This window comes from Phodopus roborovskii, unplaced genomic scaffold, assembly GCF_943737965.1.
Source record: "Phodopus roborovskii unplaced genomic scaffold, PHOROB, whole genome shotgun sequence".
Lineage (NCBI taxonomy): Eukaryota > Metazoa > Chordata > Mammalia > Rodentia > Cricetidae > Phodopus > Phodopus roborovskii.
The window spans coordinates 6,871,735-6,890,337 of record NW_026125052.1 but is presented as its reverse complement, the minus strand read 5'-3'; the positions used below and the strand labels follow the sequence as shown (position 1 = coordinate 6,890,337).

The window sequence follows — 18,603 nt, the reverse complement described above, 5'->3', positions numbered from 1 at the left end:
GTAGCCTTCATATGCCGTAGCAGTAAGTGCAATGAAGGTAGCCGGGTCCACATGAAATTCAAAGAGATGACAGCAATGCACTAACTAAAGCATTGAGAGCATCATGTACAAGAAACAGAAGATGATTAAAGCAGAAACTTCACAGGTGAAAAGCACTTCAGAATTGATGACTTTTCTGAGGAGCTTAGAGGAAAACTGTACTGCATCTGGACACAGTACTGGAACTCGACACCCTGTCTTCCTGTGATTTTCATGTTTGTAGAAGAATAAGAAATTACACAGCTAGAATAAATATTATAATTAGAGTAAATATCATAATTATTCATTCTCATCTCTCTACCTTTGCTAAGTTCCAAGTTCCCTTCTCACCACCAGTTTAAATCTTCCTATTGTTTAAATGATGATCAAATCTACATCTTTTCCAAGTATTTCCTGACTATAATTGCTTGGGCAAATGCTGCCATATTTTACATATTTGTCGCACTAACTGTCATGTCATACTGCCTTATAATCTCTTTCTGCTTAAGCCAACATTTTATTGGCATATAGAAGAGGCCATGGGTCTCTCCTCACCTGTTACTAGTTTCCAGGCAGAAACACCCTAATGAAAAACAGTCCAACAAGAAGAAACTATGGGTTTTACTTCTCACAGAAGCTTTCAGAAATGAAAAGCCAAATAAGCCAGGGAATCTTGTGTACATTTATAATTAGTTTTAGAACAAAGAGTGGCCAGTGTTGTAGAAGGATGGCTAGGCAATGAAAATATGATATCACCTAATAGTTATAAAAGAGGGAACTTCAAAAGGCTGGTTCGGTTAACAGTATACTGTTAGAACAATTGCATAAAGCATACAGTAGATGGAAAATATATAGCATGGTAAGCTGTGATAAATTTTTATATAGAGTTAAGTTTAAACATTATATAGAGTAAAACTATTTGTAAAATATGGAATGAGTCTGAGCATATACATAGGCACCACATTCAGAGGGAAAAATCTGGAAAACCACATAAACTGGCAATAGTGATTGACCCGGAGCAATGTTTCTCAACATCAGGAGTATGTTTTCTTCCTCGGAGGACATTTGGCCAGATCTACTGTGCTGGTTGTCAGTGGTGGAGACCAAATCCAGATCCCCAACCAGAACTAAAATTTGTATCCTAGAACTCTATGTCCTAAAATTTAAATAGGATTTCTAACAACTCAGGAGTCAATTTTTGCTAACAAACATGCAAAGTATGTCTCATTTCCTTGTAACTAGAGGAATTCAAGTTAACAGCATATTTCTGGTATTGTGACACAGTGAAGACGTAAAACTGACAAAGTCTGTTACAAATGATGGAAGCTAAGATTGTTTATATGTTGCTGGCGTGTGTAAGTGAGCACGCATAGCTGAAGAACAATAGGGCAGTAGTAAAGCTGACACCGTGCCTGTGACTCGGCACCTCCCCTTTACCATAGAAAAAATTACATTCATCTATAAAAGAGGACATGTATAGCGTTTTATAATAAAAGAGGTGAAGTAATTATAAATACCTATCAGAGAATAGGCAATAAGTGAACTATGTATGTAGCCAATGCCAAACAACTGTGAAATTGTTACATTAAGATGAAATTAAAGATTTATACTTATCCTTGTAAGCTACATACACCATTCATATAAAATTCTAAGTGCACAAATTAAAATGGACATTATTTAGGGGACATGTACTTACATGCTAAGTAATACTAAAGAATGGGCAAGAAGAATGTAATGACCTTAGTTCAGCATTTACTGTGAAGATTGATTAAGGATGCTTTCAACCCAATCTATAGTCTCATCTCTTGGAAATCTGTGTATATTTTAAACAAATATCATTGAGTATTTTAAGATAACCAAGTACTTAGGTGTCCTTTGTGTTCTTTTCAGAAAATATTTGTTATTTTTCAAGATGAAAGGAATACACATTCACAAAGTCTAAATATCTTTCTTGAATGTTAAATAAACAATATTTATTCTGGCTTTGACAGGATAGATGGATGGATGGTTCTAGACCAAATTTAAAAAACCACTTTAAAGTATCTTTCCTGATACTCAGCCTATTTCCCATTTCCTTCCACTGTGCCCAGTCAAATTGTGTGCCTGTATAATAAACAAATGCTTTTAGTGATATTGTGTCCTCTATACATTTGCATCAAATAAAACACTGTACTTACTAAAATCATTTGCATATTATTCTCACCCTAAAGACAATACACTTTACTAGCAAGAGACTGCACCCTATTTGTTGATATTATTGCACAGCGTTAATATGCTTGACAAATAGTAAGCACCAAATAAGTAGTTGGTTAAAGAACTGGTGACTATTTGAACATACTCCAAATGAGAAGGTGCCTGTCAAGGATATTGTTTCGTTTTAATGTGATTTCCTTAGCTTTAATGTGACTGACATTGTGTGTGCTATTGTAGAATCCAATGATAGGCCACCTAGTCTGTTCTTGTGCATTGAAATTAGTTTGGGTTAAATATAACTAGAGAATCCCAAATGGCAGTGGTTTCCATTAGAAACTTAATGTTTTAATTTTGGCTTCCATAAAGAAGTCCAGAAGAAGAAGAAAATAACCAGAGAGAAGCAGTGGCTCCAAGTATTAGGGACCCACATTCCAGCCTTTCAGACAGACAGCCTATTCCACCATTATGTTGAGGTTCCTTGTAAGACAAGGTGCCTGATTCCTTCTAACCTTTCTCCCTTGGTCTTAAGGTAAAGGGGAGAACCACTTCCTCTTCTTTTGATAGGAGACCTCCTACATGCCCTCCAGCACTTGTCCACTGGCTATCTATCACATAGCCCCTTACCAATAGGCAGAGTGGAATGTGAATGCCTTTTACCTGGACATTATGGTTGGTTCTGTCTAGGGCTAAAGATCACAGAAAGGACAGTAGAGTATAAGTGGGAGCTTCTACACACACACACACACACACACACACACACACACACACACACACACACACTTACTTATTAACTTTAAAGACAGAATTTACTTTACCCAAACGGAAGAACCTGATGGAGAAATGGGTGTCAGGGAAAACATCTCCATATTCTTTGGTGTTACTTGTAGCCTGAAACCAGCCAAAATTGAGAGTATTTTCCATTTTAACACAATTCTATCAACTTCATTTCTAGTCTGAAGGTAACAACCAAATGCTTTTCTTTTTTCTTTTTTTTTTTTTTTTTTCTTGAGTGTATCTATAAATTGGACTTCAGTAAAAAAAAAAAATCTGTTATTTTTCTTCTGCAAAATCGCATATACTAGAAAACAATTTTATTTCTGGTTCTGTAGCCATGTTTGTGAATATGGCATTAGCCAACATATTTGTTGTGGGGATGGTGTGTGGCAGACTCGGGAAGGTAATCGTTTATAGGTATTTAACCTACAGTCAACAGACTTCCCATTGGATTTAGTTCTGGTCTGGTCAGGGTCCCCTGGTGATTTGGTTTTCCACTACATTGTAAAATATCATTCTAGTGAAATGTTTTACCCTTTGGAGGTTTAAAAATCACCTCACTTAAGTCCATTACCTTCCAGGCTCTCAATTACCTCGGGATTCAGCCAACAGAAGAACAACAGGAAGCTCTGAGACAGCAAGTCCAGGCTGACTCAAAGGGGACAGTGTCTTTTGGAGGTAATGTCTTAAGTGCATCGTGTTGTATTATCGTGGACAGTTGGTGGAAGTTAGTGTGACCCACTTTCATTAAGAGAACTTCTTCCTCAGCGGGAGAATGAAACTCACAATATGCTACTGCACATTCCTTAACAGGCCCCCCCTTTTTTTCAATATTCTTTTATTATATTTAAATTAGAAACAATCTTATTTTACATATCAATCCCAGTTCCCTCTCCCTCCCATCCTTCTATGTCCCCCAACCAACTCCCCCATCCCATCCACTCCCCAAGGAGGGTGAGGCCTTCCATGAGGGATCATCAAAATCTGTCAAGTCATTTGGGGTAGGGCCTAGGCCCTCCCCAATGTATCTAGCCTAATGGAGTAAGTATCCCTCCATGGGAAATGGGCTCCTGAAGTCCCGTCCGTGTACTAGGGATACATCATGGTTCCACTGCCAGAGGCCTGATAGACTGCTCAGTTCTGCTAGCTGACACTCAAGTTCAGGGGGCATGGTTTGGTCCTATGTTGGTTCCCCATGAGTTCCCACTTGCTCACATCAGGTGTTTCTGTGGGTTTTCCCAGTCTTAACAGGCACTTGAAAAACAGCCATTGTTACTAACCTAGCTGGGTCAGCAAAAGAGAGACCTTTATCAGGACCCATCAGATCACAGTCATTTTGCTGTGCATAAACAGTGCTTTAATAATAACAAAAGAAATTAGTACAAAATATACAAATTTTAATTTCACTACTAATCACTTCCTTTTTTTTCAGCTAGTAGAAATAGGAAGCTTTTGTCGCACTAATTATTCTTAGAGATGGCATCATGCACCAAGATTTCTACTCTTGGCATATTGATGGTTTCCCAGTAGCTATTATTACAAATCTATATTTGTTGCAGCTTTTATAAATTGCATTTATACTTTCAAATGTAGCAATTTCTTCTCTCTCTCTCTCTCTCTCTCTTTTTTTTTTAATAGGATAACCCCCACAATGTTTTGGAATTTTGATATCTATCACTAAGTTTTTTCCAAAAACAGTTTCCTATTTGTTCTACCACTTGAATATAATGGTTACTTTTTAGCATTTTTTTCTATAGCACACACAATGAATGCTACATTGTGTCATTTTAAAACATCTCTCTTGAAATGAAAAAAATTCATTTTTAGTATTTGAAATGAGGAAAACCAGATATTTGGGGTCCCATCTCTTCATGAAAATCATCCCCCCAATAATAGTAACAGGAAATTAAAACATTAGACTACAACAATAATCCCCCCTCAACACACACTGCTCTCTCTGCACCCATCTTCTGCCCTTATAAGTTGTGTGCGTGTGCGTGTGCATGTGTGTGTGTGTTGGGAGGGGTTGTTTTATATTTATATATGTGTGTGTATGTATATACGTATGTTTATAAGGACAGAAGACAAGTACAGAGAGAGCAGTACCTGCATCAGTGTGCAGAGGTGGGTGATGCACGGGAATCTGAAGATGGAGGACTCACAGGCAGGGCAAGCTAATGTGGAGTACCAGTATGACTTTAGGTTGGTTGAGGCTGCACATTAAAACAGAGTTCTTAGAAATACTGAATCGGACATTTATCCATGCTTCCTTCTCCCTTTTTCAGTCAATATAGCACCTATTACTTGCTTAAATTTCCAGGGGGAAAAGTACATATCTCATGAATGAATTGAACCAAATATTGTGGAACTGTACTTAGTAGCAGCAAGGGAATTTGGAGTTGTCTGTCTTGAGTCACTGATCAAAACATTTGCCCAGATGCTTAGTGACATTTGCATCCATGTTTATAATCAAAGCAGGGGATTTAAGGCGTGTCTCTGAGGAATCTAAACAAAAATGCCAGCGGACCACCAGACTGTTTTCTTTTTTTTCTATAGTAAAATAATCCTTCCAGTTGGCAAGGCCAGTTATGCACACATAATTTCCAACCAGCTTTCTTAGTGCCTTATTAACTGTTAAATGTAAACTCAAAAATCACGGGTTTCTGGACATTTGATAAGATCCATCTCAAAAGTACCAGAAAAACAGAAAGAAAAAGAAATGGTGAGGGCAGAAGGTACCTTTAGATAAATTAATTAGAAAGATGAGAAAAAATAAATAATGCAGCCATGAAATAAGAGCAGAAATGTGTAAAGTCAGAACGGAGGCCGCGTATAAGGATCCTTTGAAATTACAAAGTAATAGTTACCATGAAAACTTACTGAAGATACATAGATGGGCCGACCATCACAGTGTCTTTAAGTTGTGGACTTCTCTGATGCTCAACTTTCCAAGAGGCTTTGGTAAGTTTAAGAAAGTCTGTCTCGGCCCTGATTAGCTCATCTGTAGAGAAGGAGGACGTGCCTCAGAGGAGGTGAGAGATGGTATGAGGGTGATCCCTAGGCACACACAACTGTTTACATAAACTGACTGTTGCTGTTATAATGAAGATTCTTTCAACCTGAAAAGCCATGTCAGAATATTACCTTTTTTTTTTTTTTTTTCAAAAAAGCATTGTGTACATAATGTGAGAACTGGGGAATTAGACATCTGTGATATCTATTTGCTTTATTGTTTAACTGAATTATGTGACAAAGCTAACTGATATAAAACACGGCTTTTTTATTATTTAAAGTGATGTTTACCTGTCACCGTCGCCAATACTGTTTTAGAATAATTTGTGTAGGTTAACCTGAAACTCATAATTTTAGCTTTCTGGAGAAGAAAGTAATATGTTAGGATGAAAATAAATGCTATGTTCTTACCATAATGTGTAAATTTAGATTTCGTCCAGGTTGCCAGAAATTTGTTTTGCTTGCAGTTGGATGAAGTAAATGTTGGTGTCCATGAGATCTCAAGCATCTTGGACTCACAGGTAGAGTATGTCCTTTTTTTTTTTTTTTTTTTTTTTTTTCAAGGTAGGGTTTCTCTGGAGCCTATCCTGGAACTGGCTCTATAGACCTGGCTAGCCTCAAACTCACGAAGATCCGCTTGCCTCTGCCTCCCGAGTGCTGGAAGTAAAGATGTTTGCCACCAACACTTGGCTCCACTGGCTTTTAATTTCTTAAATTACTCAGTTATTACTTATGTGGATGTGTAGAACTGAGCTTGGATCTCTAGTACTCACATGGAAGTAGGAGTTGAGTACCCCTAATCATCAGTGCTCAGTAGGCAGACAGGATCTCTAGGACTTTACTGGCCTATTAGCTGACTTGATGAATGCCAGGTTCAATGAGAAACCTCATCTCAAAAACCATGGTGAAAAACAAGTGAGAAATATGCCTGATGTCAGCCTTTTCCTCCATGTGCATCCACATGCATTTACACATGTGTGTGTAGACAAGTGCACACAGGTTCACAAACACACACACACAAATTCTATGAACAGGACATGTTCCTTGAATAAATATGTAAAACCACAGATTGATCAAAAGTAGAAGGTTTTTCAGTCTCCTGTTTCCTCAGGCCCCTGTGCTGGGTTCCACCCCTTACTTCAGCAGTATAGACAGTCTGCCACATAGAAAGTCATGTGTTCTCATTAGCTAGCAACACAGAGTCATGTGTGTTCCCATGCCAATCTGTCTGGAATCATCATAATATATGCACAGAAAAGTGCCTATGAACACACACCCAGTTACATGTTACAATCTGAACCATTCCCATGAGGTATAATGTTAAGAGCATACATTTCTAAACCCACAGGTACTCTCCTCCATGTGTATTCCATTTCATTCCCAACTCAGAAAAGTCAGGGCAAACACAAACACACTTGCGCTTCCTAAAACAAAACAAAGTTTTGCCAGCTTTTGTGTCTTAGTAAGATAGAATTATGAAGCTTATTCACCTCGTGAGTCATTTTATCAACACAACTTCGAAATTTACCTCATCAAGTCTTTTAGTCCTTTCTGTTATGGATTGTTGGCATTTATTGTTTAAGGGAAATGGAAACGTTCAGCCCAAATATATACTATATGTAGTTCACATATCTCATTAAGCCCAAAGGCATTCTTGCTTATGTATGTGTAACTATTGGTCTTTGTTCCACTATCCCTTAGTAACCCTTTTCTCTCTGATTTTCCCATTGACTAGAAATGCAAATTTAAGCATATAGTAAATATCTAACTATGTATGCAGATGTGTTCTTTGTTCAACTCTCTATCCTATTCACTCACCTTTCTGCTAGCGCATTATATTTAGCTAACACTAGCTTCATTGATATTAGTAAGCTAAGGCTGTTGTTATTAGCTTCTTTCTTTTAATCTGAAAATAAAGTTTTAAATGATTTTTCCTTAACATCAAATATTTGAGGCACTTTATAGTAATTGCATTGAATTTACATAATGATTTGGTTATGAACTGAGCATGACTTACTTTCTCTTATTTATATTCTTGTTCTTGTTTTGAAAAGAGAAAAGTATGACAGTTTCATATACACCTCAAATATTTCTATCAGATTAACTACCAAAATTGGTATACTTTGTGATATTATTAGAAAAAGATTTTTTTCTACAAAATGTATTTTTCTACAAAATGTATTTGTAGAATGTAATACATTCTACAAAATGTATTTTGTAATACATTGGATGTGTACAACTATTGACTGTCTGGCTCTACAATACTTTCTTGTGTTTTTCTACCTAACTCAATACTATCCTAGTGTTTTTTTGGTTTCCAATAATCACACTTTCTGTAATTATTTACAGTACATCTAATAGAATCCAAACACGGTAGCTTTTAGTGTCTCTAATTGTTCTTCTAAATTTATACATCAATACTTTATACTCAGAAATGGGTCTTTCATTTTATTAGTTAGCTCTTCCATTCTCTATATGTGTTGAATGATATTCTGATATAACTTTATATTTAGAAGCCTTATATTTTCTATTTTAGTTAAAGTTTATATATAAGAAAATTCCCTTGTCTTTTCCTCTGAAAATGTGCACACCAACACACTTTTCATAATTATATTTAGAGCTCTAATTGTAGTATTATAATTTTTTTTTTTTGGTTACTGTAATGAACTGCCTATAGCCGGTTAGGTTGATTAAGAAGTTTCTCTAGCTGCCAGCTCTGTAGTCACAGATCAAAGTCCAAGATTGGAGAGATGAGTGAATGGACCTGTGGGGAAGGCCTGTAGACAGGTTGCATCACAAAGGAAAGAGGATAAGTGATCACATTTTAGAATCCAAAAGCAGCGACCTTTCACTGGGCTTCACCTCCTAAAAACCCTCCACCCTATCACTGCACACTCAACACCATGTCTCCAAAATGTGAGTCCTTTAAGAACAACCTTAGCCTGACTGCTTTTAAATAATAGGTCTAATTGACAGAGACCTTCAAATCTGGTATTAGATATATGATGCTGGAAATGCGGAGTAGCTGCATGACTAATTTATTGGTAAAAATGAATCTGATCCTCTCATTTAAAGATTACTCGTGCCACATTTTTTAACATTTCAAACCAGTTTTTGAAAAATTCGATAAATATTTTACCACAGATCATTTTACTCATCACAGTCATCCAAAAACCTAGCTATTCAATAACTCCAAAGAGAGTACCTGGCTTTCTCAGAATGAAGGTGCAGACTTATTAGAAAGAATCCTGTGGCATTTAACCAAAAACTGCAGTGTGGAGCCCTCTTTACTTCTGCCAATGCGGGTCTTAGGTACTTAGCTAGGCAGATCTGTCTCTTACTGCCCAACAGTTCTCAAGGTTGATGTGCCCATTTCTTGAGCAAAGGCAATGCTTGTTCATGGTCTGACAGTAACGTAGGGACCTGTATGAGCATGCAGGGCTTTTGGAACAGCTGTAAAGTGATGCACAAGCTCTGAATGAGTAATTTGTTTCCTTCTTATCAACAGGATTTTAGGGCAGATAAAAGTGTAGTCAGTCTGCAGTGCTTTGAAAGCAAAAGCACCATACCGATGGCAGTTGTGCAACGTGCTCTGTGTGCCAATGATTTCCTGTTGAGGCTGTAGATCAAAATGTTGTGCAATAGTCATTATTCATTTATGGAATTCTATTTGTTGCCATCTGCTTATCATCACACAGATGATATTATTGTCAAGTATGAGCTCTCCTTTTTTCTCCAATTGAATCCATAATAAGAATACATTTCCCATTCCAGTCACATGTACAATGAAAGAAGTCTCCCAAAGCACATACTGAATTCTCATTTAATATTATTGAATTCTATTTCATTAAAAATTTCACCTTGCAATTCATGAAGGGATAAAATACCACAATTTTAAGAGCACTATCAAAGTCACTGCTTGTTAAGAAGCTCACCAAAATCAAATGAAAACCAAGTTATTGTTTCATTGTGTAAGTCCCAATAGTGTTTAAATTAAAAAACAGTGGAGTGCCTACTCTGAAACAGACAGTGTCTGAGGTAGATGATGTTGACAATCTGTGAAAGTGGGGAAATTCCACTATGGCTGCCCTAAGAAGCCTTATTTCCACAACAATAGGGTCAAGTTTATAATTATTTTACGTGGGGTGCCAGTATTCCCCTTCTGTGGCTAATAAAGATAGCTGATGTATGCATGTGTTCTTTGTGGCTGATAAAGACAGTTGATGTTTTTCTTCCCTTTTTGTGTCATAAGCAGGGAGAGCAGTTTTATTTAACTGTGGTCCATTAGGAAAAACATATAAAGGGGTCTAGTGGTTCCCAGGTGTTGGGGTGAGCTTTCATTGTAAATAGAGCAAGAATTGGGTCGTGGCCAGGAGGTATGAATAATTAAGTAATCCTGGTCAAGGTGTGAGACCACCTTTCTGTGCCTGAGCTACAGCACTTATAACATGGTCCTTGGATGTCATCAACCCAGGAGACTGGTTGCTATGGTTCTGCTCCGGGGAACACACTCTGTATTGCTGAGAGTTGCTTTCATTCTGGGGTGTTGTGTCCTATAGGTTCATTTTGCTTGGGCGTAGATTTAGTCACTTGTCTCCAGTCCCATTGTCCCTGGGCTGTAGGGCATTTTAAGAGGAAAGGTTAAGGACAGTGACTTGTCTCTGTGCCTTCAGCCTTGAGGGAAGGAAGATAAAGCAGGCAAAGTTAAACTAAGCCAAAGTAGATGAAGAATGGAACGGAATGAAAAAATGAAAGACACATATTTAAGCCTAAGAGTGGGAATATTACCAAGAGATATAGATTATCCTTTTCAGGTTCTTAGTCATATAGCTAAAAGAATTTTTAAATGGAATCAGAAACTAAGGCTGAGCTCAATCTCAATGGCATTTGGGAGGGAAAATACAGAGCAAGTAAGTTGCAGATGTCAGCTGCTGTGGGGAAAGAGATGGATAATAGAAGGCCAGGAAGGCCCAGCCAAAAAGCATGGACCTTCCACTAGGCTTTACCTCCTGAAGGAGTCAGGGATCCCTGGGCTGGGGTTGTGGGGGTGGGGGGCTTTCGAGAGAATGAAATGCCATGAGTATCAGAACAATGAGGCTTGGGATTCTGGCCAGAGTCTAGAGAAGAGACATGGAAAGGGGAAAGGAGAAAATGTTACTGCTCAGTGAGTCAGAACTCAGAAGGTAAACAAGCTTAGCAGTAAGGGTCTGCAGGTAGCTGCTTGAAGAGGAGCTTTGGGGTAAATGAGTACATACCTCATTAAGAGGATGTTAATCCTCCCCTACCTGCCATGCCTCCAACTGTATATTTCTGACATCAGGGTACCTATCTTGAGGTTGTAAAACAAGCTTTTTTCCCTCATTGGAGGAGGTCTACTTGCCTTGGCTGGGCAAGGCCTTTTCTTGTCCACATCAAAAGGTATTGTCATCTTCCAGCCAAACTATTTGTAGAGGGGGTAACCAACCATAAGCCATAAACCATGCACTTTGCATTAGAGAATGTTACTATGTTGGTATTTGTATATCTTAAAAGTGGTCTCCAAAAAGGGGCAGACTTACTGTGTATATTAGGAAAGATGTTACCCATGGTTCATACCATTTTACTAGAAAGCTGATGGAGATGTGCATGTCTTTTAACTGTTACTTGAAAAGCTGATGGCCCTTTTTAGTTCCTTTCTCTCTTCCTACCATCCCCTATAATTCCTCCTTGAGAAATAAGAACCTTCATAATCATAGAAGGGTAGGTGGGAATGTTCAGTTCTTCATCTAGATACTTCTTACTCCTTGATAAGCAAGAGTGAGCCACAGGAGCAGAGGAGTAAAAGGCAGTCCATTCTCTATCAGAAGGTCCTGGCATCTGTTTTTGTTTATCTGGGACACTGTCCAGATTCTCTAATGCATCATCACCCAAACGTTGGGTTTTTGGATTCTGGTGGGGGCATTCATAAACACAAACGCTAGCAGATAAATTAACAACAAAAGCTGAAGTGATGGATTATGGGTCCACAAATTCATTTATGTGTCTGAAGTCATATAGGATGACCTTCTCTATCTGAGAAGATCTCCTTCAGTTCTCCTCATGTGGATCACCAAACAGTACAACAGCAGGAGACAGAGGATCCCTGGTACAAGGTCTGTGTTACAAATAAAACAATTTAAAGATGGATTCAGAAGGAAACTTGAGGATGTTTCTATTGGAGTTAAGAGAAAGCAACAGAGCAGGCCAGCTGGAAATTTTGGCAACTTCCAGAAGGGAAGTGGGTAAGAGGATATGAAAGTTAACGCTTTCAGAATTAGAGGTCAAAAAAGCAGAGAGGCTCCAAGTGGAAGTCTGTGATTGCTGTCCTAGGGAAGGGTCCTTAAGAATAAATGTTGCTAGTGTTGAGGCAGGGAACTAGGATTTATGTTGTACCTAGGAAGAGGAGAAAAGAGCAGAAAAAGTTCCAGAGAATTTCTGCTGGCAACTGTGTCCTAGTTTGTTGTTTCATAATCCATTGTTTTATATTTATTAGTTTTGTTTTCTTTGGGTTTTTATTGTTTTGTTTGTTTATTTACTTATTTATTTATTCATTTATTGATTTTGCAGCCCTGGATAGCCTCAAATTCAGCATGTAGCCTATGCTAACCTTGATTTCATGTTCCTCCTCGCTTTACCCTCAAGTGCTGGGATTACAGGCATATACCACCACATCTAGCTTCTCAATATCCTCATAACTTTACTGAACTATCACAAATATATAATGAGATACAGAGATAATAAGTATTCAGCTTGCTACATATCTATCATGTGTCTCTTTTTGTTGTTTTTGTTTTGTTTTGTTTTTGAGGCAAGGTTTCTCTGTGTAACAGCAGTGGCTGTCCTGGAACTCGCTTTGTAGATCAGGCTGGCCTCCAACTCATAGAGATTCACATGCCTCTGCCTCCCGAGTGCTGAGATTAAAGGTGTGTGCTACTAAATATGAAGCCCTGGCATGTAGCAAAAAAATCTCTCAAGGTCAGCTTCCATTCTCACCTGGACATGGAACTGCTCCTTTGACCAGAGATGGAGTCCATCATTCTTGCACTTCATAACTAGAATCACAGGGTGTGTGCCCTGTGACTAGCTCTTCCAATCGTCACTTTCTCTGACTCAGATATTGGGTTCTCACCTCTTTAAGGAGGAATTGCTGAGTCAGTGTTTGTCAGTACTGCTCTTGTTTATTTGACAATGAACTTTTGGATTTAGGAGAATGTGGCATTTAGAACCCAAAATATAAGCATCTTGCTGTGATTCTAATAATCATTTCTATATTAAAAACATCACACGGTGCTACACCTGCTGCCAGTACAAGGTCATACACAGAAAAGGGAAGGTTGGAGCCTACATCCATACCCAACACAACTGCAGACTTGGCAGCAGACTGTAGTTCATTAGAGTATGATGAATATATCAGTCTAATCAAGTTTCATGAATGGATTATTTTCAAACAGCAGTGAACATGTAAATGTACATTCCCCAAAGTTCTTGTTAGTTTGGTGTATTGAGGCCATTGTTTTAACAAATGACATAAAACTGAATGAAAATATCAAACGGAATTGTATATGATGGGACTGTAATGTTTGCTGACACTGAGTCAGGAAATAAATGGTAGTTCAGGAAATAAATGGTGTTTATCAGTAAGTTCTAAAGACCCACCTTTATGATGTCAGATATGCATTGATAAATTACAATGTGTTAGGTGCCATGACACATGCTAATTAAGATAGATGAAATTTGCCTCTTAAAGTTTACCAGAAAGCCAAATACACAAATAATTAAAATTTTCAAAGTACATTGTGTAGTAAGGCTAGAATAGTAGTAACTTAGAACATTCAGGGGTATGTATAACAAAGTTAGCATTTGAATTCATTTTTAAAAGCAAGGTTGAATTTAATCTCAGAGGTGGCCAAGGAGTCTAGAATGAAGCTGGGTGTGGTGTTGTGTGATGTACTCAGCACTTGGGAGGTTGAGGCAAGTTCATAACCAACCTGGGCTCCAGACTGAGACCCGTCTCACCACCCCACTGTCACCAATAAAAGTGTTAGAATAAAACAGAGAAAAGATAAAATGTGGTTGTTAGCAGAAGGTAGTCTTCAAAAATGATAATCATGTGCGTACACATTATATGTGGGCCTAATCTAATATATAATTTTATATGTTCATCTGTAGCAGCAATCCATGAAACAGAATATTGTGCCATAATCAAAGTGACATTTTAGAAATAGTAACTGTGCGTGTTAGTTCTATAAAAAGGAAAATTGGGGTTAGGATGTGGGGGGGTGATAGAGAAAATTCAAATGCAGAAGAATTAAAGTACAGCAATTGTGTCAAGAATGGAGTGATAGATCTATGATATGAACACAAAACAAGTATGTCATCAGTGGAACTTGCTGACCATTTACTTGTGACAACCAGGGGAAAGGAATGAGATAACAATAACTCCATTTTTCATTAGTATGTTTATGAATGATGGGACCTCAGTAGATGTAGGGAAATAAGAAACTCTCATTCAGGAGATAGATGGATGGATGGATGGATGCATGGATGGATGGATGGATGGGTGGGTGGGTGGATGGATGCATGGATGGATGGATGGATGAATGGATGGATGGGTGGGTGGGTGGGTGGATGGGTGGGTGGATAGATGGTGCTTTCGAGCATACAAGTTAAAGTTCTTGACAGGTACAAACAATCAAAGCCGTTTGAAATACGTGTACAGCAGGAGAGGGACGTGAAACATTTGTGAAGAGTCACAGTGGGAGCATGACAGTGATTTTGGCCACTTAGTTTCTGGATGAAAGGGAACCATCCCACTCCCCTCCTAGTAAAGATGTAGTAATAAATCCCACTAGTCATAATGTGAAATTTCAGAAAGCATGTGAGGTAGTGGCTAGCACTACAGGAGAGAGCTTGGCTCTGGAGATGGGCCAGTAGTTGAGCACACTGGCTGCCCTTACAGAGGACCTGATTTCAAGACTCAGCACCAATGTAGGGTGCCTGTAACTTCAGTCCCAGAGGCTCTAGTGCCTTCCTCTAGCTTCCATAGGCATTGCACGTATGTGTTGCATATACACAGGCACAAATGCATGCACATAACAGGAAAATATACATATCTAAAACATAAACATGTATTCTTAATCTTAAAAATTGTAAGTAACAACAGTATAAGGGAAAGCTGACGAGAGAAATGTGCCCATCCATTAGTTTTCTTTTACCTAATCAAACAAGCCCAAAATAAAACATGAGTTTGAGGGTAGTGAAAAAGGACTTTCTGTACGCAAGGGTAGCTCCCGATGCATAACTTGTGTATTTTAATGTTGACAGCTTCTTCCCTGTGATTCTCTAGAAGCAGATGAAGTGGGAAAACTTAGACAAGAAAGAGATGCCGCTCGGGCAGAAGTGAATGTGCTTAAGGTAACCAGCCACCTCCTGGGCTTCCTGATGTTTCCTTTTTAAAGACATGATGCCATGCTGAATTCTGCAGTAGTGATCTTGTTTTGTTCTTAATGAAGTATGTTAGTATCAGGCAGGATCAAATCGTTTAATTGTCTTGAGAGAGCTATCCTTTAGTTCCCCATTCATGTTTTATCCACTTTATGATGCACACATAAGATCCCGTGTGCATCATAGGTTTTCCTCTCATGTCTGATCTGCCTCTGCTTCCTCCTTCTCTCATTGGTGGTAACAGCAGATGTAGTTGAGGAGTCAATTAAGCAAGCTGTGGCAATTTTGAATCCTCCGATGTTCGTAGGAAATACATCCTCCCACCCTCCAGGTGCAGGGCCATGTCTGAGGGCCCATGTTTGTTATGCTTATGCAATTTGAAAAATGAAGGCACTATGTTTTCAGGGTGGGACAAATAACATGTGCTCCAAATACAGGAACGTTTTGATTTGCTCTCTAGAGTGGCATTCTGTTCTTAGTGAAATGTTGGGTTTCAGTTAAAGCCAACTTTTACAGGAAGTCATTATATGTTCCAAGGAAAGAAGCATAATTAGTTTATGATCGCTTTACCATAAAAATATGCATTTTAAATTGTTTTGTTAGGTGAAGTCTTCTGGTTATTTAATTTAGTTACTTTGGTGTGAATTCTTTATTCAAAAAAGAAACACCATTTTCTTTCTACTGTTGTTTTATAATGCCAGTCTTTAGAGGAAGCCAACATTAAAAATTTTTTAGAATATTGCCTCAGAGAGTTTCTGAAGACTGCCCAGCAAAATCACATTTTTTTAAAATAAATACATGGGAACTTCTGTACCATCCTCTACCTTTAACTATAACCCCTCAAAATGAATTCTTGAAACAATTAAAAAGAAGTTTATGTGTGTGAACTTGTGCACACATTAGTTCTTATAGAGCCACTTTATTACAGCTCAGCTTCTGATTCTCCAGTGTTCAAGATGAGTCATGTTAGCTACTACCACACATGCCTGTGTCTTCCATGGTAGAGATCCCCTATAGCAGCCACCTCTTTTACAGAGCTTTTAGCCATTTCTCTGTTAATGGGTATGTGTGTTATCTTCAGTTTTCCATTATCAAAAGTAACTCCAGGGACTGGAGAGATGGCTCAGCTGTTATGAGAACTTTCTCCTAGTCCAGAGGACCCCAGTTAGGATCCCAACAACCACATCAGCACCATCTTCTGGCCTCCAAAGACACCCACACATGCATGGCATACATACAATAGACACACACACGTGAAAATAAAGAAATAAATTTGTAAAAATAATAATAAGTGCATTTTTAGTAACTGTAGATGTGTGTGGGTGAGCACTTGTGAAAGTTCACAGTAAATCTGTGAAAATGGAATTGCAATATTAAAGAATACCAAACCTTCTATATATTTCTCCCAACTTTCTTTCATAAGGCTTTAGCAATTCATATTCCTTTGAATATAAATGAATATCCCACAACTATGATTATATTTTATAACTCTGAAATTGCCACCTTTCTACAATTTGGTATATCTAGATGGAAATGTAGAATTCATTTTTTCAAATCATTAGTTTCTTCTTACTCTCTTAGAACAGTCCTGTAGTGTTGGTCACATTGGTAAGACAGCATTTTCTATGTGATTCATCTTTATACAAACAAAAAATCCATGGATGTCAGATGTTTCAGAGGGTCTTGGATATTTTTCATTTCCCTAAATGTTATCACTGGTAGATTTAATGATATATTTTGAGTTTTAATTTAATGCCAATATTAATTGCTAGAATTTTAGTTTTAAAACTGTATAAGTCACACTCATGTAACATTTAAGCAAGGGCCCCATGAGGAGCCATTTAATCAAGATCACCTTTCAAGTTCATGAGCTGTAATTGAGCATATTTTAATGTTACAGAACCTGAAGTCCCAGAATAAAAAAGATTCTGCTTTAAATTTCCTCTACAATAAATCTTTTCTCTGAGACACACTCATTCCTAAAGTCTCATCAGGGCTGGGTAGGTATCTTAGTCATTAGGAATGCCTGTTGTTCATACAGAGAATCCAGGTTCTATTCCCAACACCTATGTGATGGTTCACAACCATTCATAACTCCAGTTCCAGGGGATTCTATGCCCTCTTTTGAATCTGTGGGCACTAAACACGCATGTGATGCACATACATACATACATGCATGTCAAACACTCATACACATAGAATAAAATGAAGAAATTTAATTTAAAAATTAAAGGTTGTATTAATGGCATATGAGAGAGAAAGAGAGAGAGAGAGAGAGAGAGAGAGAGAGAAAGTACGCAGCAGAGCTTGTTAAATGAGGATAGAGTAGAAATGGTCTTCTACCACTCATCAGCATTCTTTGACGGCTCACTTGAGGTGCAATTAGGCCCATGGCTACTTTTTATTTTGCAGAAGTCCTCTTAATAGTGTTATGGAAACTAGTTAAGACTTTCACAGAATTCAAACTGTTCCTGTTCTTGACAGAAGAGTGGGAATAGGTGCATTTCCCATTTATAGGTGCAAAGGAAAACAGCAGAGCACCAGGAGTAAAAGGGGCTTGCAGAGCATAACCCACAGAAGCCCCCGGGCTCTCCGATGCCTACCTGTGGCAGCCATTAGACTGCTCTGTTATATTACTATTACCTTCCAAGACCAGAGCAGGCTGAGTTACTCCAGAGGTCAGATTTTGCTTCTTCTAAACATGGTGATGTTTCTATGACTCTTCACCACTCTATTTAAGGTCCAAGTAGTCAGTAAGCTGGCTCCAGAGTCATTAACAATTTCTGACAAGACCACTCAACAAGGTGGGACATCTCAGAGTACATGCCTGGTTTAGTTTTAGGTTCAAAGATGATACTGTTATATATTTATGTTAAATTCAACAACATATTTCATATTTTGGCTATAATAGTTATATCCTTTTTGTGAGTTAATTGTTCAGAAATGGCCTCAAATTACATTAGGAAACTAAGAATCAACCCAGTCTTTTTTTGTTATTATTAGAAGCTTTTAATGTCCAATTCATAATAATAAGGCCCTTTTGGCAGGTAGCTGTCACTCAAACTTTAGTTGAGATTTACACATTTCAATCCTGACTTCTTTTGGATCTCAGATATTGACATTGTATAACATTAAGGTAATAAA

General features: G+C 38.0%; 1 protein-coding gene across 1 annotated transcript in view; it reads left to right on the top strand.

Moving 5' to 3' along the window:
- The window catches only part of Stxbp4 (syntaxin binding protein 4), a 125,913-nt gene that overhangs the window by 16,185 nt on the left and 91,125 nt on the right, over window positions 1–18,603 (top strand). The window contains exons 5-7 of the mRNA XM_051195782.1: window positions 3,567–3,663; window positions 6,427–6,518; window positions 15,340–15,429. Of these exons, the coding sequence (XP_051051739.1) occupies window positions 3,567–3,663; window positions 6,427–6,518; window positions 15,340–15,429 (279 nt within the window). The remainder of the gene's footprint in view (window positions 1–3,566; window positions 3,664–6,426; window positions 6,519–15,339; window positions 15,430–18,603) is intronic.